This window comes from Thunnus albacares, chromosome 16 (assembly GCF_914725855.1).
Source record: "Thunnus albacares chromosome 16, fThuAlb1.1, whole genome shotgun sequence".
Lineage (NCBI taxonomy): Eukaryota > Metazoa > Chordata > Actinopteri > Scombriformes > Scombridae > Thunnus > Thunnus albacares.
The window spans coordinates 1,127,357-1,149,510 of NC_058121.1; the positions used below are offsets into that span (position 1 = coordinate 1,127,357).

Sequence of the window (22,154 nt, forward strand, 5' to 3'; positions counted from 1 at the left end):
AATCAGATCCTTGCTTTCCTCTTCAAAGGGGTTTCCAAGGTGTTCCATTGCATTGACCAGAGAGCAGACATCCTTAATGAACGAGACCTGAGAATGTTAAGGTGTGTCCTTGGGAGTTCAGCCATGTCTTTCAGATGAAGGGTGATCCATCTGACATAATGAGTATGGTCCATTGCATGAAACCATTTGGCTAGTTCTGTTAGGAAATCAAGGTACATGGAGAAAGATGCCTCTCACAATGACCGTATAAAGACCAGCATGAGCAGCTCTAGCTCAAGTTCAATAGACCAGCACTGAAACTGCGGGATGTTTGCTCTCTGGCTGCACCAAGCTTCAAACTCTAGCGGAACTTCATCTGTTTGTGTTTGACAATAGTTGTCATAAGTCCAGTGCTGCAGAACATTCAGAGCTGCTGCTATGATTTGATGGACTCTTCTCGTGGTGCGAGATACATGTGCTGCTTCTGGGCAATTCTGAAGTTCCAAATTTGAATTCTGCACTATAAAAATGTATGATTTGACATAGAGATAATTTATATTAGACTAGTCTATGCAACTTTATTGCAGTTACAATTTTCACACCAGTCATGGCTGCCATCTTGAAAAATTATGGCCTTCTTGAATTTTCAATGACTTACATGTATAAGTACAATTCCCAAGAACTATGTATGGTTAATAAATTCAACTAATTATGTCCTCAATATCATATTATATCCATCACTGATAAGAAAATTGATCTAAAAACAGTTGTTGGCTGGCGGCCATTTTGAAAAATGGCTGCCATGGGCGACATATTGAAAATTCATGACGGCCCAATATCCGGATTTTTTTTAATGCCTTTGGCTATAAGTGTACCAAATGACATGTTTTTATCACAAAATGTTGCAAAAGTTGCACAATGGGAAATGGAGGATTCAGCATTTTTGGAGCTTGATCCATAGTAGGGATTAAAAGTAAGGATATCTCCGCCTCTGCAGGATGGAATTGGACTTTTTTTTTTTTTTTAAAGTATCTCTCTTATGAGTCCCCTCACCTACATGGAAGTGCAATACTAAATCCCTGGAGCACACCATAATGGTTTAGTTATGTTTAGGAAACTTAAACTGTTCAGTTGATCAGTAAAGTTCATTCTTGACCACGTGAGTGCTAGTCTGACAGAATTATCTTAACTCAACATCTCTTTATTTTAATTTGAAGTTTAACCAGCACTTACAACATCAGAGATCAGATCAGATTATCCTACACAGAACATAACATGGAGGATAGAGAGAGGGAGGTCTGGGTCCAAGGGTGCCTCAGGGCCAACAGGTACAAGCAGTGGATGCTGAGACTCCCACCCTGACATATGACCAGGACAACTCTGCTAAATCAACAGACACCACCAGAGGCATCCCAGCTTGGCTGTCAGAACATTTAGCCAGAGTCTTCCGCCAGACTCTCATGGGTCCAAAGGCTGCAGGTTCACTGTGTGGCAATCAATTTGTGGGAATATACTGTACACACCACTAAAGCCCATGGTAAACTGAAATGATAAGGGCCTTAAGGCAACTCCTGCATTATTACCTAATTATAAAGAGGCCCTTAAGGGCACTGAAACTAGTTTTAAGGCCTTTATTATTTCATTGTATACTATGCCTACATGGTGCATTTTACTAAACAACTCTTTACTAGATTCACTTACTACATACTATTTACGAATACATAAACAATGCACTGAAAGTGCAATGTTAAACTAAGCTACCTTCATATTGTTGCATTTTAATACACTGTGAGTTGTATTGTAAGAGGAGATCCTCTAATCAGCATATCATTAGCCCCATTTCTATGAGTCATCCATCTCCCAGTTGAACAGCAATTCATCAAAGTCCCTGCTGAACCATCTGATAACACAAAGGATGATAAGGTGCAGTTAGGGTGAACTGCATCACGTGTTCCTCTGAAAGGACACTGCAATGTGTGACTTCATTTTGTGGTTGTGACAGCACACTACTGGCTGCTCAGGAAACACTCAGTGTATTAATGCACTGTCTGTGACCCCCAGGCTCCTGCTGGGCCATGTCACACAGATGCATCAGGGCTCTAGTGACATTTCATTAGCCTCTCTAACCCAACATTACACCTAATGGGCAGGCTAGCTGTCTGCTGCTGTTTGGTAAATGGTAAATGGTAAATGGCTGCTTATATAGCGCTTTTATACAAAGCGCTTTACAATGTTTCTGCTGCTCACCCACCCATTCACACAAACACTCACACACCAATGACAGAAAGCTACCATACATCGGGATTCAGTATTGATCAGGGTTTGGTGTCTTGCCCAAGGACACTTCAACACTGGAAGTGTCGGGGATCAAACCACCAACCTTCTGATTAGTGGATGACCCACTCTACCTCCCGGGCCTAAGCTGACCTGCAGTGCTGTTTAAGGAGTGACTTTGAGTGTTCTGTCTGCAGGGTGGGAGGGGAGGAGGACACTGTCTGGGCTGTGTGCTGTGGGTCGGCAGCCTCTAAAGTATTCATCAAAATCTACCTGACTGTCTGGAGGATCCTCGGTGTTCAGATAAATCATGAGGCTCCAAAATTTGATATCGACCACAGGAGAAGGGCAGCTATTTTTACAAAAAGATATGTGGAAACAGATTAGAAGGTCACTTATAGAGAAAACATATTGTGTGTTGTACTGCCACATAGCACAACATGAACCATTATATATGAGGGTTGAATTCAATTTTCTGCTCATTACTGGTCACTTACAGAGGTCAGTGACAGTCTTAACATCCTCAAACCCTTTTAAGTTCTTTATTAAAGACATAGTTCAACATTTTGTGAAATGTACTTATTTGCTTTCTTTCTGAGACTGAGATGTTCTGATCGATATCAATCTCATGAAAACGGGGAAACAGCTAGCTTGGCTCTTTCCAAGGTTCAAAAATATACCCCTTAAGCAACAATTCTAAAGCTCACCAATTAACATGTTTTATCCCATTTGTTGAATTCATACAGAAACATACATTTATGATTTTAGGGGGAGTCTGGACTATTTCTTGGCAAACAACAAAAAACAAAGCAACAACAACAAAACAGTATTTGCACTGCATTAGGTTACACAGTGGTATCTGTGCAATTAACTGTTAACTGCCAGCTGGCCAATATTGCTTTAATAACATTCAATGTAGTAATAATATAAAAAGACTATAGAGGGGACAAAGATATTGAATGTGATAACTTAATTATATTAATATGAAATAATGAATCAAACAAGCTCTCCTGGAGTGGATACAACTGAAATAGACACTTCAGTTCTTACTGCAGCACAAACATGACAGTAATTTGAGAGTACTCAAAGAATTCAGTTCAAGAATTTGTACTCTCAAAAAACCAAAACAACATACACACACGTGCACATACATACTCCTGGCCCCTGCATGATCTCTGATGATCAATGAAAGTTAAAGAATGACATAACAATAACTGGATAATACATAATAAATGCTAATATATTGATATTAATATAATTTAAATGTTTTTCAGTGTTTTCTTAAAAAACAGTACACTTCAGGAAAAGCATTTGAAGGCAGCTAGCTAAGTAACTCATTACATCTAAAAATCAGTTATGCTAGAAATTCAATTAAAACTTGGCTACACATGAACATCAACTTTAAAAGTCAAAAAGACAAAGGAAATGTCAAAAGAAAACATCAGAGAGTTACATGTAGAAACTATTACTATAACAACAGCCGGGAGCAGTGACTATACAATATCCTGAATTCTTGTCATCACAGTGAGGCTGCCAGGTTTGCCTGACACCAAAGCTAGCTGTTTATCCCAGTTTTTCCAGTCTTTATGCTAAGCTAGGCTAACCACATCCTGACTCAAGCTCTGTATTTAACTCACAGACATGAGATTGATATCCACCTCTCATCTTATTCTCAGAGAGAAAGACAATAACGTATTTCCAAAAAAAACTTTTAAAGCTCATTTAAGTCTTCAGTATATCCTCTGTTAGGCCATGCATTGTTTCTGTAACTTCAATATTTTTGCACACTGAATTGTCTGAAAATAGCCTGTTGATTGTTGCCTGTGAGGGGCAGCTGTGTGTGTGTGTGTGTGTGTTGTGGTGTTATTAGCTGTGTGTGTAGTATGTGTTCCAGTAGCCAGGTGGGCTGGAAGACATAAAGCAGGTGTGCCGCTGTGGGAGCATGAGGATCAGAGTGGGGAGATGCATCACTATGGCAACAGGCAACTTTCACCCCAGAGCTCATTACAGCTTATTCAGCTTGGAAAGCAATTCGGCTGCTGCCAGTGAGCAGAGCAAGGACAGGTATTATGGAAAAGCCAGGCTGAGGACACAATCCAGATTGTTTTCATTATCGTAGTTATGGTTATACTCAAGTGTAGTTTTGGGGATGGGGAGGTAGGCAAATGTGCCAGTCAGAGGCCACCACAGTGTAAACAAACAAGCACAAACAAACCAGAATTTGGACATAACTATGTTTTCGACTTTACAATTCATATAGAAGCACAAAAAACTACAGCCCAAAAAATTAATCAAGACCATATTCACTTTGTTGATATCAAGCTTAAAGATCAGGTCTGATGGGCAGATAAGGATATTTAAGGAGGTTTATTCAGTAATTTGAAGCTTAGAAAAGATTGTCTGTTTGACAGAGAAAAGGCTCATTAGTGCAATTATCAGATACAGGAAGCCTGTGTTTGTCATCTGACTAATCCCTCACCACAGGTATGGGTCCAATATTGTGGCAAAATTATTGTAACCATGACTGGCAAGTTGTGAAACTGTATCTCAATACATATGTGTTTACTCAGATTCTTTAATCTGTACAAGGATCTGTACAATGTAGAAGATTTGTAAAACAATCAAAAAAAATGTGAAAACTATCTTTCTGTAGCTTAGGGTTTTCTTTGCCCTGAACTAGGACTCACAGGCTCTTAATACTGGAAATTCTCAAAGGACCGTGTGGGCTGTGTGTGGGAGCTACAAATATAATGTAATCATATATAGATATTAGCTGTGTATTTTACAAAGTCATTCCAGGAGTTTCCATTAAAAATGTTAAAATGGGTACATCTTACAGTGAAATGATTACTGAAAAGGACAAGTTATCTTCTTTTTGTTGTCTTCTTTTTTAACTTAAATGTTAAGGCTTCATTCATGGAATGATAGAAGCATCATGTGCATATGATATTTTGGAGGGAGGTTGGTTTGCTATATGCATTAGCCCTAATTTGTTTTTCTCTGATCGTTATTTTTATATTTTAAATGTGTGCATTGCAGTGTTGTAGTCAAGTCACTAAATCTTGAGTCTCAGACGAGTCTTGAGTCTCCAGTGTACGAGTCTGAGTCCAGGTCTGAGTCACCAAAGAAGAGTCCGAGTCATGTCCGAGTCAAGATTGAGTCTGAGTCCAAGTCCAAGAGGCTCCAGTGCTCCACTCTGGCACGGTCAAAGAGCTGACATACAAATAAAAAAGGTCTACATTAAACAAAAATGATACAGCTGTCACCATTTCATATTAATATTAATGATGCACCGATTGCTATTTTTTCTTGGCCAATTCTGATTGCCAATTTTTTAAATTTCTGACCTACTGATTCCAATTTTTGCTGATTCAGATTTTCTTTCTTTATAAGAATTAAATAAGATTTTTGGGGATTTTTGGACTTAAAGGTTTTAAAAATTGAAAGCTTTGTGTCTTCTTCACTCATGCTAAAGAACTTCCACACCAACAACATGTGTGTCTGTGGCTGTCTTTGCACTGTGTGCGCAACATGCATGCATTTGTGTGTGTGTGTGTGTGTCAATACTTGAGCCCAAGTCCGAGTCCAAGTCAGCAGTGCTCAAGTCCGAGTTGAGTCACAAGTCCTGAAAATCAGGACTCGAGTTGGACTTGAGTCCGAGTCCTGGACTCAAGTACTACAACACCAGTGCATTGATTATTACATTTGTATTATGGCAATAAGGTTCTCCTTTGTCAAAACCAAAACAGTAAATAAGTGTCACAGATTTCTAACTCTCAAGGAAATGTGTTGTATATTGATCCACCAGTACCTTACAGTAAAAGCATTACAATAGGCATCAGTAAGTTACTGAGAAGAAGCCTATTGATTATGATATTATTTATGTTTAAAGATTCTTGTACATATTGCAAATCTGACTACACACATACAGATTAAGACACAGGCTTACATCTTCCCTTTCCTTAGAAAAGTGTCTCCCATTGTCCCCTTTTTATGTAAGATATGTAGGCCATGCATTTGGTTTACAATGACTGTGAAAGTATTTTACCACTCAAGAAAGGCATTTTCTAAATTTTCTGTAAGAACAGAAGGATGCCGACATAGAGAGGATAAAGTCATCTGGCTCATACTACAGTAAGAAAGCATGGCTGAGAGTGATTTATGAAGACTGTCAATACAGTTATGAACTCTCTTTGACCGTTCATTTATCAGTGTATTGTTGTGTTTGGGGTTAATAGTGAAAACTTTAAATAATTTATTTAAAGATCCCATGAGGTGTCTGACAAGTTAAAATGTCAAATGTCTGTCCTTGAATCGGTTGTTTCAGAATCAAGGATTTTCCAATGAAATGAAAGGAGCCTTCTGCTGGACACTGTGCCAAACACACACACACACACACACACACACACACACACACACACACACACACACACACACACACACACACACACACACACACATACACACACACATACAAACACACTGACTGCAGTCTTGCCCCTGCAAGAAACAATACGCTGTAAGCTAACATTTTTCATATATACATATATATAGGCCATTACGGGAAACAAAACATACTTTGAAGCACATAAACACACTGAAGAAAAGAGACATTTCTACATTATGTCCGCTATTACCACCTCTATTTCCACAGAGAGGACATTTTTTGTGCAATTTATACTTCTTTTCACTCTTCCACCCTTTGCTGGCAGATGTTCATTATGACTAAAGTGCTTTGCAACTGATGACTGCTGGGTAATTTTGCTGATGTATCCCTCAGTGACTAGACAAAATTCCATTTGATGAGTCATCCGCTCCACCGAGAGGATTAAATTGTGCACTCATAGGCCGTTACTGTTCACAGCCAGTCATAAACTATATCCCAGGTTCTTTCAAACATCCTGGCTCAGAGCAGTTACTTTCAGAATGTGAACGCATACACAACGCCCACAACCACTATGTTCCCAATGGTGGCAGTGATGGCGATCCAGAGCCAAATGGCATCCCGGGACATGGACTGAGGCTCCTCAGGTGGGCCTTGAGCTGCCATGGATGCAGCGTGGACGCTGGCAGACGAGTTGAACAGAGAGTGGTCAGTGCTGTAGTCATCGTTGGGCGATGAGTCCATGAAGGCGCCTGTCATCACCGGAATCTGTGGACACAAAGGATAACGCAGTTAAAACCACTGCTGTTCCTATTAACATACTGTAAATGATTAACTTTTCATGGATGACGGAACATATCACCCAGTGCAGCGGTGTGGCTCATTGATGTGTTTAATAGTTTTTGGACAACAACGGCACAGAGGAATAAGATATATCAGGCTTTGAAAACACACACAATACTTGTTAGTAGATGAGATTTGTTGACAATAACAAAAATATAGAAAATCCTTTGAACTACTCTCAATGAAACTAAACACTTCCTGCAAATGTTTCACCCTATTACCCTTCCAGGGAAAGATTGAATTGTGCCAAATGATTTGATTATAAAGTAATTACAATTCTTTTCATCACTATAATTATGTGTCTTTTTCATGCATTGGCACTTTTTGGAGTGCATTCTAAATTTAGAATGCCTACTTAAACATGCATAGAAATATAATGTGATAAGGTTTTACACTAAACTACACAATAAGTGAGTAACCTGGATTATTATCATAATGCAAAACCAGAAGAGGTTTTTCCTATTTGTTCTGGGCCTCTTGCCCCTCATCATTATCAGGGGCAGGAAGTGCTGTTGCTGAGTGACAGGGCCAGCATTTCCTAGTCCTGCTACTACTCCTGCTGTTGAAATAGAAAATGCAACTGAAGTACAACTTCTACTAAAACTGCTACTACTTACACTATTGTTACTGCCATCTCTCCGCTGCTACTTATGGCACTCCTGCTACAACAGTTTGGTTGTAGTACATAACTTTGTGAGGAACATAACTTTGTGATGTTACAATGTTCAATTAAAGAAACTATTTTACTAGAAAACTCAGGTTGGTCCTGCCAGCTCAATTACAAAGTAACTTACTACAGTTTACACAGAAAATTTCATTATATTCACTATACTGGACTTAGAAGAAACAAAGTAACAAAATGAACCTATTGTAGCATACGCAGAAAAAGGGAAACAGAAAGTCAATATGACAGGATTATGTAGAGTATACACCCCATGTGTATGAATGTGATTGCTTTTTAAGGTCACACATCAAAATAAGCTCTATTCGTGAAGAAGTGTGTTTATTCCAGACAATAGTTGAGACAGACTAGTAAAAAAGAAGGTGCTGTCATGTAACTATACTTAATGCTTAATAACATCCCAAATACCTTTCTAAAGACAAAGCTTTGTCTTTCTTCTGACTGCCTCTTATTAAATACATTGATATGTTTTATAAAATGCTCACCAGTTGTTCATATTCATCCATTGTAAAGCTATTATCTATAAAGCAGGTCTAGTTTAAAATCAGGAGTGTCAGGAGAGAGCTCATCTGAATCTAATCTACAATGAACCACTGGATGAACAACAGTGAACACGCACAATTAGGTAGGAAATAGGAGAAGTCAGAACAGGAGGAGAGAATCTGGAGGTTTTGGTGTGTGGTTCAAGTCAATTTGTGTTTTACAACTGAAAGCAATGAAATAAGCTGTGGATGTCTTGTTTAAGTTGACAACATAACGTGAGGGTGGTGCTACAGGAATGTAAGTCCAGTTCATCCTCTGTGGAACATGAGCAAGGAACATGTGCTCAGTAGATTTTACATCAATCTACCCATTTGATTTTTAATTTTTTGTGAGCAGGTGGAAATTTTGTTCCAATGTTGGCACTTAAAAAAGGTCACCAAAACCATTAGGAATCATCTTCTCAGGATCATCAGTATCTGCTTCAGTATCTAGTTTCAGCATTAAAATGCATTTTGATAACACAAAGATTTTTTCAGGTTTCTAATGTTTTTTATGGTGGTTGCTATGGACACTATCTCTGAAACCACAATGTTGCATATTGTTTGAATTATTGTCTTTGTGTTGTGCAGTTATATGTGTATTTTATGTAACTCTTTGATGATGTTCTTTCAATAAATAACATACATTTTAGTGTGCCCCAGGGATGAACTGAATCTGAAATCCAGAATTTGAAGCTTTTTGATTGGCTGACAGAGGACCCACCCAGAAGTATTTTCCTCACTGTCAACATGTTAAGGTTTTCTTTTAATGATGTCTTTAACATTTCTCAACACAAAAACACAAAAGTGTCCTCAACAATATGATAGGTTAATGTTGAGACCATCAGCTTTAATTATTTCTCTTTGATACTGAGAAACAGTTTTTTGTGTGTGTGTTTGTGTGTGTGTGTGTGTGTGTGTGTGTGTGTGTGTGTGTGTGTGTGTGTGTGTGTGCGTCAAATCTTGTACCATGGCCATATAAACAGGATGAAGATGGGGTTATCAGACTGAACTTTACATTTCACATCCCTCATTATATCCCTGCACTTGCACTTTCATATATTTCATGAAAATGGACTTTACATTCTGCATTGCCTTCAACCTCCACTGTTACATATTTAATTTATGCACATGACACATTTAATTGTTGCTCTTGTCACCTTCATATATTTCATACACTTCATTTCTTTGTCCATAGTACAGTCCATATTTCCTTTGTACAGTCAATACATTGCAAGTTTTATATCCCATTTCAAAACTATTACTATTCCATTCTGTAAATAGATTTTCAAATTTAATTTTAATGTTGCTTTGTTTTCATTATTTAATTATTACCATTATTACCCTACTTTTACCTATTTTTATTCTTCTGTGTTTTGGCAGCAAACACCAAGACATATTCTTTGTATACTTATATTGGCTAATAAAACAGGTTCTGACTGAATGTGCTACTGTATGTCAAACTGACATAAAATCCCAAAACAAAGAATCATGAAGACACAAAAAATTTCCAGGGCTGTGTAAATAGTAGCCTACGCATGAATGACAACGGGTTGGTCTTTTCAGCCCTAACCTTAACACCATGTCCTAACTGAATGGGACACCAGCGAGCGTCAGTGACAAAATCAGTTTCACTGCTTTATTTTCTATTGGAATGTCCTAACTGTCTGTGAATGTCCTGGGCAGCATGATTCAGCACACTATTTTGAGTTGAACTTTTGTTGGACATCCTGTTTCTATTTACTACCTGTCACTCGCACTGAAAGTGAGTCATGGAAAAAAAAGCAAAAAAAAAAGAAAGTGAGTCATGGACGAGGAGTTATCTCTATGATACCTCATTACAAAAACCTGAATTAGGGAGCAGCTGGCTGGAGGAAGATCACCAGGGAGCTTGAAGTTTCTGTTTAAGTTGCTGTTGGTTATATCGTTTGTCATTTCCAGTTAAGAAACATCTAAATGTCACAATATAAAATGTGTGTTTTCTGTATAAAAAGTACAAATGTAGGATAGCAAGTATTCACCCATCTTTTACTTGGGTGGTTACAACTCCAGTCTGATCTTGAGCACACAGCTGATAGGTATGTGGTTTGTTTACAAGACATAACAGAAGTGCATATTTAAAGGATTCAGTGTGGACAGAGATTGGAGAGTTGGACACTTGCTTGCTGTTAACCCAAACACTTCTTTCCTCCTAGCCTGTAGTAAAGCCCTAGATTGTCAGCAGTATTGTAATCTCTGAAGGTGACGTATTTTGGTCACTATTTCCACTAAAAAAGAAAAAACAAAGAAACAAACCAAAAGCTTTGTTTTATATATTAGGCCTTCAAAGTGCTCTCTGAAACTAGGCCTGGGATGTCTTGTTTCCATGAAATGAGAAAATTAAAACTTTGTCGTAGAGTTTAACCAAATACATCGTTGGAAAGACCTCAACCTGGAGAGTAACACATGTCAGTATGAAGATTCTACATGGCTCCTGCTTTGAAATACTGACCTTTGAACCTTGACCTTGGTGTATGTTTGAAGGCTTATAATTAGTAACAAAAGGGGCTGCAGACTAGAAAACTATCATAACTAAACTACAAAATATTTTTTAAAAACTATAGTTCCCTAGCTTGATGCAAATCAGCATCACAGTTGTAGTTCTTCCAGTTTACAAAGTAGGGTTGTAAATAAGGTCATGAAATGATGTATCTATTGAATGTATCAAATATCTAGTAAAGCCAAACTAATAATTACACTGCATCTAGATGATCTATGTTAAGAAAAAGTAAAGATGTTGGTTTATTTCAGATATTTTTGCTAGTATTCTAGAAATGGGGATTTGGGTTGGTGTTCAGTGTTGGCGGGAGTTATTTAGCACTTCAAACTGTGTTTAAGGAGCTTGTTTGTTATGGATTCAAAATATTTGTTCAGCCACTGCCTCCTGAATGCTCACCAATGTGTTAACAATTGCAGTAGATTAACAACTAATTTTCCTGCACTTAGAGCTAATCTCAGAGCAGTTTCTATGGTAACACACTTTGAAAGGTCTAAGTTAACCACAGAGGAAACTGATCTGGTGCCAGGAGCAACACTATTTCTGACCATAACATTAACCTATCATATTTCAGAGGTATCAAGAACACTTTTGTGTTTTTGCGTTGAGAAATGTTTAAGATATCAGTAAATGAAAACCTTAACACAGTGATAGAGAGGAAAATACTTCTGGATGTGTCCTCAGGCCAACCAGTCACAAAGCTTCAAATTCTGGAGTTCAAATTCAATTCATCCCTGTGATGATCTACATTTTTTTTTATTGAAAGAACATCATCAAACAGTTACATAAAATAACACAAATAACATAACAGCTCAGATAACCACACAACACAAAGACAATGATTCAAACAACATGCAACTTCGTGGTTTCAGCAACAGCAGCATCCATAGCAACCACCATAGCAACAATTGAAAGCCTGCCAGAATCTTCTCAATAACTGACAAACATCAAACATTCACTGAACGAAGACAATGAAAATAAAATGCACATTTCTTGCTAGAACTGTTATCAAAACACATTTTAATGCACAAATTATTATTATTATTATTATTATTATTATTATTATTATTATTATTATTATTATTATTATCATGTGCAGTTAACCTTCTTTGCAGTTAAGATGCATAATATGCAACTGCAACATCCCTGGTTCAATTCCAGCCGGGGACAATATTGGCATATCAAACCCCTTCTCACTCTTCCCATCTTACCAGTCACTAAGGTAAAAACACCAACCAAAAAATAATAACAGAAAATAATGATTTTAAAAAGTCTGATGATTTGTGGACACATTAAACACCACCTGACCTTCTCCACACAAGGTTTTGACACTCTGTAACAATGCTACTTTCTCCCTTGCTTCAGTCAGACGAGTCAAAATGCATGCAGCTGCCAGTTAAACATAGACTTTCAGTCTTCTTTGTGTGGTATATATATGTGGTATAAGTGATATATTTGTGATATATAGATGAAATGATGATGAAATAAAGATAATATAGACTGTGATACCAAAGGATAACACACTGTCTGAGTGAGCAGTGGGCTGCATGATGCTCATTCACTTGCATCACAGAACACACATGTTGCTCCAACTGGCTGTTTAAACACCATGTTGGGTAATAGACATGTCTGTCACAGACATAAAGGCTTTGTGAAATGGCTTTCTGGGCACAACACATGAATCCATATATTGGCTCCCTGGTGGGCAGCTTTCTAACTCACAACTCAGTCAATAATTAAGGAAACTATATGCACAGATATAATGGTCTGATTTATCTAACCAGACAAACTATTTTCAAAAACTGTAAGAAACAAAAGCACTGTTAGGTTAGGAACACTTGCTGAAGGTCAACTAAGGTAAAACATTAGCTTATAAAGCAACTATTAGATTAACAGACTTCCAAACTGACTTCAAACAGGTGTATATGTTTGTCATTGCCAATTGCATTTCCATCCTGCATCAGTGAAAGGCATTTTCCATCTAAAAAATGTTAAATGTTAAGTACTGATTTCTCCAGGCTATCACTAGATTTTATTGTTTACAATAAAATGCATACATGTTTACATCCACTTCACATGCAACAGGAGGTATATGTATCGTTATTGTAAAGCCTGAAGACAACTGAGACAGGACTGGTTGATCAGAATTTAATGTTTTGAACATTATTTCCTATACCTGTTTTTGTTCTTTTGCAGCATCCATGCGTCAGGCTTAATGTGCTGTACATTCTCTGTAAGATTGAACAATTGTTCTTCCCCTGCATGTTTTATTACATCTAGAAATAGATAATAATTTGTATCTGATAAAAAAAAGTAGAAATATCTGCTGAAAAATCCTTAATCCTCCTTCACAGTCGTATAAAAATACAGAATCTCTGAATATGTAAATATTGTTCATTTCAGAAGTTGAACTGCTGGACACAAGATGTCTCCTACTTCACTGTAAAGTCCATTCTTAGTGTTTGCGTAAGGTGCATACTGGACAATTAGCTCCAAGCTAGTTGTGATGTCACAAATCATGCTGGTAGGTACATGTGTTAACCTGAGATTGCAGAGAAACTTTCCTCCTTCTACAGATGAACGTGAGAACAAACTCTGCATATACATCATTCTGCACAGTGAAGAAAACAACATCCAAGTGAAGGGACGAAAAGCAAAACATATGTTTTCCTAAAAAGAAAGCTAGACTGTCAAACATAAAACATAAGTTGTATCAGGAATTTGAACAAACAAACATTCATGTTTTTCTAGTCGGTAAATTAAAATACGTTCTGCACAGTTAGTCTCCTCTCTCAGCGCTTTATAGTTATGTATAAACCTACAGTATGTCTCCAGCATTTACACTTTATGTATCAAATAAAATGAAGAATGACTTTATCACCTGAATTCCCCTGTGCAGAGTTTCTATCCTCGGTTTGCATATCACTGTCTATCTTGCATATCACTGGTGGTGTGATGCTTATGGACCAAGAGAGCACTTTGCAAAGCAGCTGTTGCACAGGCTGAACATCTTGGAGTTGCTATGGGCAACAAATAAGCCTTCTGTTGGATGACAGTCATGGGGGGTTTAAATGCTCTCTGTGGTTTAAATGCTCCTTTCTATTGCCTGCAGGGCCAGCACACGAGGAAATGATGCACTGTCTACTACAACAGAGTCAGAGAGCCTGTAGCATCTGTTTGCTCACTGGGAGCAGCCTGAGCACTCACTTTAGGTTTTTGTTATTCTGAAAACAGAATGTACAGTGCAGTGTAAGTATCTGGATAGTATTAGATGTTTTGTTATGTTGGTTCTGTACTTCAACACAATGGACTTGCAATAGGTGTCATTCACAGATATTTTCTCATTTTTCTTCTTAAATTTGCTTGTAAAAATCGATCAGAGAATGGATTGTGCAGTCATTAAGATGAGGAAATACCACAACAATCATATGGCAGCAATCCTTAGTGTCGTGTGCTGGAGGAGGATGCTGGGGGAAAAGGTTGTACACTGGTACAAAGGTGCTGCACTGCTGGTACAACTACTAAAACCTGACCACAACAAGCAAAAAGCTACTGTCTGTATCTGTTTTTGTCACATACATATACACACACACACAAAAGATGTAAGGTTTTAATATAGGATCATGAGGTAAAGAATCATGGAAAGTCCTGCTGCTTTGTCTGCTGGTACTTCCTGTACAGAAAACGAGTACCTGGATTACTTTGATACAGAGGAAAAAGACTGTATCCGATGATTAGAAGTTTTTTTTTTCTTTCCTATACCCAGCTGATGTCAGTCACAGCAGCTGACTTTCTGCAAAATGAGTTTACTTTTAATACTTTAAGTATATTTAGCTGATAATACTTCTGTACATTTACTTAAGTAGGATCTTAAATGCAGAGATTTTACTTGTAATTGAGTAATTTTAAATTGTGCTATTGCTCCTTTTACTTAAGTTAAGGATCTGAGTACAAAGTCAAAAATATGAGTTAATTTTTGCTAAACCAAATCTCAGTCATTACCTAATAATTTTGACTTACTATCTCATAAGTTGGAAGTCAAAATTTTAGCCACACTAGTGGTCGACAATGTTAGTCGGTCCACTGCCGTACTTCAACAGCTATAAGATGAATTGCCGCAAAACTTTGTACAGACATCTATGGTCACCACATGATGACTTGAAATCATTTTGTTGACCTCTTAATTTTCAATGCAGCGCCATTACCCGGTTAAAATTGTCCAAAGAGCCTACTTTGGACAATTAAATATGTCCAAAACCAATGACATTCCCACCAGCTTCAGCTCTACTTTGTTGTAGTTCTGTTTAGTGCTAATTAGCAAATGTTAGCATATGAACACACTCAAATTAGATGGTGGACATGGTAAATGGTAAATGGACTGTACTTGTATAGCGTCTTTCTGGTCTTCTGACCACACTTTTACACTATGTGTCACATTCACCCATTCACACACTGAAAGGGTACAGGGGCTACCATGTAAAGTCCCAACCTGTCCATCAGAGGAACTAACCATTCACACACTGATGGCACAGCCATTAGGAGCAATTGGGGTTCAGTATCTTGCCCAAGGACACTTCGACATGCAGACTGGAAGAGCTGGTGGGAATCGAACCCCCAATCTTCCAATTAGTGGATGACCCGCTCTACCTCCTGAGGCACAGCTGCAGGTAGATGTTATACCTGCTGACCATCTATAGAGCCAGGACAGTGACAGTTACATTTTGGAATCAAAAATAAAATTTGGCATTGAAAACAAAACCTTAACTGAAAAAGAAAACATTGCCATTGAAACACTTGTAAAAGTTGTATTGGAAATGAAAAAAAGTTCCACAGAAAAATAAAACACAGACACTAAAAAATTACAATCTTCAAATCTTATCTTATTTTATTTAGATTTTTTTGCATTACAGTTTGTTTTCCTTTTTCAGTTCAGGTTTTGTTTTCAATGCCAAATTTTATTTCTGATGACAAAATGTAACTGTCGCTGTTCTGGCTCTATAAACATAAGCATCTTAGTGTTGTCATTGTGAGCATGCTGATGTTAGCATTTAGCTCAAAGCACCACTTTGCAATACTACAGCCTCAAAGAGCCACTAGCATGACTGTAAACTCTCAGTCTTACTTATACCTCATTATTTTTGGCTTACCAGGAGCATTTCTTTTGTTGTTCCTTATTTTTCATTGGTGCTTGTTTCTTTTCCTGGCAGAAATGAGCTTCTATAGCCAAACCTGTAGCCAGCTTCATGTCTTGCTTGTTTTGTGGGCGTTTTTCTTTACCCCCAAACACCAGTGATGAGTCCTTGTGCTTTAGCGTCCAGATACTGTTGATTTTAGTTTATCATTAAAAAACAAAAAATGCATAATGACAGTATAATGACCAGCTGTTTTGTGTTTTCTCCACCTTTTCTCTGAGTGGAAGCTAATAAACGACTTTCTAATTTATAGGAAGATAAAACCAATGTGGCAGTTGCATAGATACAGTATGTAACCTGATCTGTACTCCATGGCTTCCTTAAAATGATAAAAAAAACCTTGAATAACTGCATTATCTCAGTCCCTCAGTCCCCCTATTTTTGCTTATCAATACTCTAACACGTAGCATGTCAGACATTTAATCATCTCTTGCTTCCAAGAGCTCATTTTGGAGACGGCGCTGCAATTATTGGATTTCTACCCTGACAATCTATAGTGATGGCCTTTTCACAGGTTCTAATATGAGCGCCTGGCACTTAATGAGCAGAAGCCATTTGTCCTCTGCATACTGAGAAGGTGAAGGAAGATACATCATATTGATATTCTGCAATATTTGATCATTTGGTAATTTGTCATACCAGTTTTTTAGTTAATATGATAGCTCTGCTAAATATAGGCACATCAATGTCAATTATTTTCCTCTGAAGGAATCAAGATTTCTCTGTGCTCATGTGTTTTACATGTATTTCTGTGACATGTCTGTGAATGAAATGAGTTGATATTAATGTTAAGCTCCACCTGACTACTAAATAAAATTGTCCTTCAAATCATAACTCATCAGTCAGTCATTCATGCGAGCAAAGACAGAAATATTAAAGAAACAGTGTGACATTTAGTGTGTTTGTCTGCTCCATTTAAAGTGAGAGGGTGACAATTTCAATAACTCCAAAGCTGTTGTATTTACATTTTATTTACATTACAAATTTACATCTTTTTTTTTTTATCAGCAATGCTGGAAACGTGAGTCTAGAGATGGCAGTTGCAATCAATCAGTCCAGACTAAAATATTGTGACACATATTGAATGGATTGCCATGAAAACTGGTGTACACATTCATGTTCCCCACAGGATGAATTGTAAAAACTCTGGTGATCACCTGATTTTTTCATATAGTGGCATCATCAAGTCAAAATTTTAGGGTCAAGAGCTCTCCAGAATGTTGATTCTCAGGTTAAAAGGTTAAGAAACAAATGACAGGATAGGAGTGATCCCAGCAGCACTAAGAGAGGAGAAGTGGGAAATAAATGGTTACCAAACCAACAGAAATCAGAATATCTTCCTTGCCATCCCTCAAATACCTTATGTTTTCAGATGAATGTAGCAAAGCCAAAACACACTGTATGTGGCAGGGAGGCTGGTGTCTGCTTACATCTGTCACATGTAGGGTTCATATCTGGTTTAATCTTTGCTAGTCTGACTTAGTCCAGTGTATGTCATGTATAAATTTGATCTGAGTGAGACTATGACAGGTACAGATGGAAGAAAAATTAATTCTACTTAAAACTTGTTCCCACTCCTCATCTGTAAACCTGTGGTCTAAGTCAACCTCCAAATCCTGTCAGCAGCAACATCATCAATATGATGATACAGGTTATTAAGTTTATTAATTATTATCTATTATTTGTATTCCTCACAAACAACCACTAAACCAGATGATTTTCACTTCTTTCGTCAGGAATCTGCCTTAAATCAAAACATATTTTCACCCAACTACATAATATAACATTGTCCTGATTATATAATGTGGAGTAAATAGCTGGTAATAATTTACCAATTTATCATAATTGGTAGTAATAGTACTATACCATTAGATGCTGCTATCAAGAGCAACAGTGCATGCAGACACAGTGTAGCTCTTATGGCAACATATTAACCAGCAGCAGTGCATTTTGGGAAGCCGACATAGACAGCTCCTGACACCTCGTTCACCCTCCATTTGTCCTTCCACTATGGACAGATAATGGACTGGAGATGAATGAGAGCTGGCATCACAGAGCTGTGCAGCCACATATAATACATCTGGAACAGATAACATCATTGAGTGATGTCCTTGCACCTCCCTGCTGACTGATGTGACGCTGCAAAAGGCTGATAGCAGTTAGTGAGACTATAAACCTCATGTGAACTCTTTGGTTTAAAATAATAAACAGGAGGTTCAGAATCTAAATATCTTATCTTCTTCATGTAAGAGTCATCTTCTTTGTCTGACCCTGTTCAAGACTCACAGAGGAAGTGAAGGAAGAGACAACAACTTTAAGTGTTTGATCAAAAAACTAACTTAATGCTTAATGCAAATATCCAATCAAAATAATTTCACTGGCTATATGCAAATAATTCCTCCCTCTAAGTATACAGACAACTGAGAGCATTCTCACTGGTTAATGTACAGACAGCAAGCACTGCTGTGAAACCAAAAACTATAAAATATACATTTCCTCCTTTTGGATACTGATTTTTTCTCTAAGGAGAGCACAAGATGTGATTTACAGAGCAGATATTTATGCTATAAAACAATAAAACATGCTATTCAAATTCAGTTGTACTTAAGCAAATCATTTTGAGAAATACTTTTATATGTTTTCTTTCTGAGAATGAGATGAGAAGATCAATATCAATCTCATGTCTGTGGGTCACATTCCTTCAAATCCATCTTTAAAAAAAAAAAAAAAAAAAAAAAGTTAACGCCCGTAAGTAAATTAAAAGAGTTTGCGGGCACTGTAGTTGTTCCTCCTGTCCATACTGACCTTGAGGAAATCTCTTTTTCAAGCGATTTCAATGTAAGTGATGGGGGATATAATCCACAGTCCTTATTCTGTGTAAAAATGCATTTTACAGTTCGGATGAAGTATGAGTTTTCAGCAGTCTGAGTTAGATAAATCAAATGGGCATCTTCTAAAGTTGCAGTCTTTTTAGTACAGATGAGAGCAAATGTTCTTCAACTGTGGTTTGGCAAGTAAACACTGTCCATGGAAGCACAGAGAGGGAAGTCTGTACTATAAAGACAACTTGGGAAGATAGCAACTTAATTTATCTGCGACTGAGACTGAAGCCTCATATTATTTTCAACTGGACTCTGAAATGCATTTTTTCACAGAATGAGCACTGGGGATTTTGTCCCCCATCACTTCAGTTGTAATCGCTTTATAAAGATATCTCTTTGCGGCCAGTATGGACAGGAGGGACGAGGTACATGTGATCTTGTGAAGTTATCCTTTGAGTACGGAGCTAACCTGGTTCTGTTCAAAGTTAAAAAATACATCCACTGACACCTCCAAAACACTGACTGACACTTTGCATCTCATTTGTTTGACTTGTACATGCATGTAAAAACATGTTGCTTTGGTGAACAGCAGCCAGATGCAGAGACTATGTGCAGCATCAAAGTGAAGTTGTCAGGTTTGTTACCATTCTGTACACCAAAACCTGCAGATGCAGAAGTTCTTGGCAAATGGATAAACTGTTGTTTGTCAAGAAGTATTTCCAGTACAGACCTCCCCATAAAACCACAAACTGTCATCTTTACATTTCTGTTCAGGCATGTGTTCAACAAACTAGATTCAACATATTGTTATGTGACGTTCAGCCAGGTTAGCTGTTTCCAGTCTTTCTGCTAAGCTAGGCTCAATACCAAACGCAAATGTTAAACTATTTCTTTATGCTCATTTTCATCATCACGTGACCGTAAAGCTACCATAATGCCAGTCCTGTGAGAGGTTTAACATAAATCCAGCATTGCACCTACTGATGCAGATAGTATTTCATGAACTAAATGACTATGGGGAAAAGAAAATCTCCCAGGCTTTAATGTTTTCCTGAGCTACACCAGGCCCGTGGCCATAATTACTGCCTCCGTGGCAAAAACACGTTACACGATCCTTCAGAAACTCCTTCAGGACTAACTCCAGACTTTAAGACACTCGCTAGCCTAGCAGCATTAAGGCTACAAACAACCCATAATGCAACACTCTGTGTAAGAGTTTTATGCCGGCACTTTATCCATTTAAAAAGAATATCTGATGTTGTGAACATGTAATTGTCTAGCCATTAGCGGAGTGTGTATGCAAATTAACCTACAGACCGACATGTGTAACCGACATGGGAACTATTCCAGCAAAGTCATACCATAGGCTCTATTTCCATGCTGGCACGAAGCAGTGTCACACCAGCAAACTAGTATTTCCTCGACTGCACCAGTTTGGTATCTTGGTGACTGGCTGTGCGCCACAGTGGAAAGAGAGAAACCGTAGAGTGTGTGGCGATGCCAATCAAACAGTGCACTGAAATCTTGGTGCCAAGAATGATTGCGTCTTGCGCCGTCTGACTGCCCGGAGCAGGTCGAAAGCTTGGCATACTTGTGTTCCATAATATTTGTTATTTTATTTGGTGAAAGTGCACCTAAACCTCTGTAATCACACAAACCGCTTGATTCATGTTCTGAGTGACTTTCCATCCTAACAGTTTTCTTTTCCTGGTGGCATATATATATAATGTTACAATGACGGATGTTCATGTTAAAAGTGACCAATGTGTCAAATAATGAGGTAGACATTTTTGGAAGTAATTCCTGTGAGCAAAAAGCACCGGCTTCAGACTGCTCTGAACAGTCTGTTTCCAACATTTTTTTCTACTTTCAGCTCGAGCCGAAGTCGGCTTGTGACGGATTTCTTTATATGATCATCTGCTCCACGAACAGCCTGCCAGTTCACTGCTCTGCTTTGCTAACATTATGGCAGTTTTCCATTGTTTTGGAGATAGTCACGCCAAGCCATGACTCCATTACACAGCACAGCAAAGTAAAATAAGTAGTTTACCTGTTGGGAGGTGTGCTGGTTATCGGCAGCTCTTCATCAAAGATCAACATCACTGTGGCTGTCTCTGCTCTACTCTTCCTCCCTGCATTATTTCTAACTGATCCACTGAACAAAGAGCTCCAAATATCTCCATATGTTGTTATGTCAACCAGTTTTTTGCACTTCTAACAAAGCTCTGCTGATTCGGTGAGGAACACGTTTCATTTCCTGTAAATTCTTCACAATAAAAGCCTCCCCTTATTTAGTAATTTAAAAGCTTTTAATCTGAAACAGTAAAGTTGTTCTGTCAGCAGTCTCTAACGGGAATGATGAACACTATCAAAGCAAAATTGTGCTAAACTAATCTGACTAAACTGTGAGAAACCAGCACCAGACTGTAGAAACCTTTGAGCTTACAGGCACATAAAACTTTTTTTTTTTGCAAATAAACAGTCAAATCAAACTTCACAAATAATAAACAAAAAAATATGACATACAGAATAATCGACCACATTTTGATTTCTACTTTCATTATATGAAAGTATAATATATAATAAAGTATAATGTAAATACACACCAATGTAAATATACGCAACTGAGCAGGCTCCATTCTCTAATGAAAACCGTGACATGTGACTAAAAGCTCAGTAAAAATCAAGTAAGTGGGCCACCACCAGCAATTGTATTTGACAGTGCAGGTGATACTAAAGAATGTTGTGTCTCTCTGGGGAGGTGGCAGCTGACTGCAGCAGAGCTCCGAGGGCTTTGCTATGAGAGCAGCCAGTGACACTGGGCTGACAAAGGACACACATATGCCCCCAGACAAAGTGTGTGACCCCTGCTGCTCACTGACTGTAAGATGCTTTGTGTGAGGGCCACTTAGAGGCCTGAG

At 37.9% G+C, this 22,154-nt stretch overlaps 1 protein-coding gene across 1 annotated transcript in view; it reads right to left on the reverse strand.

The window, feature by feature from the left end:
* Positions 1-6,670: 6,670 nt before the first annotated feature.
* Positions 6,671-22,154, reverse strand: part of LOC122999362 (uncharacterized protein C14orf132-like) — a 43,369-nt gene continuing 27,885 nt past the window's right edge. Inside the window, exon 2 of the mRNA XM_044376220.1 lies at positions 6,671-7,405. Coding sequence (XP_044232155.1) covers positions 7,175-7,405 — 231 coding nt within the window. The 3' untranslated portion in view covers positions 6,671-7,174. The remainder of the gene's footprint in view (positions 7,406-22,154) is intronic.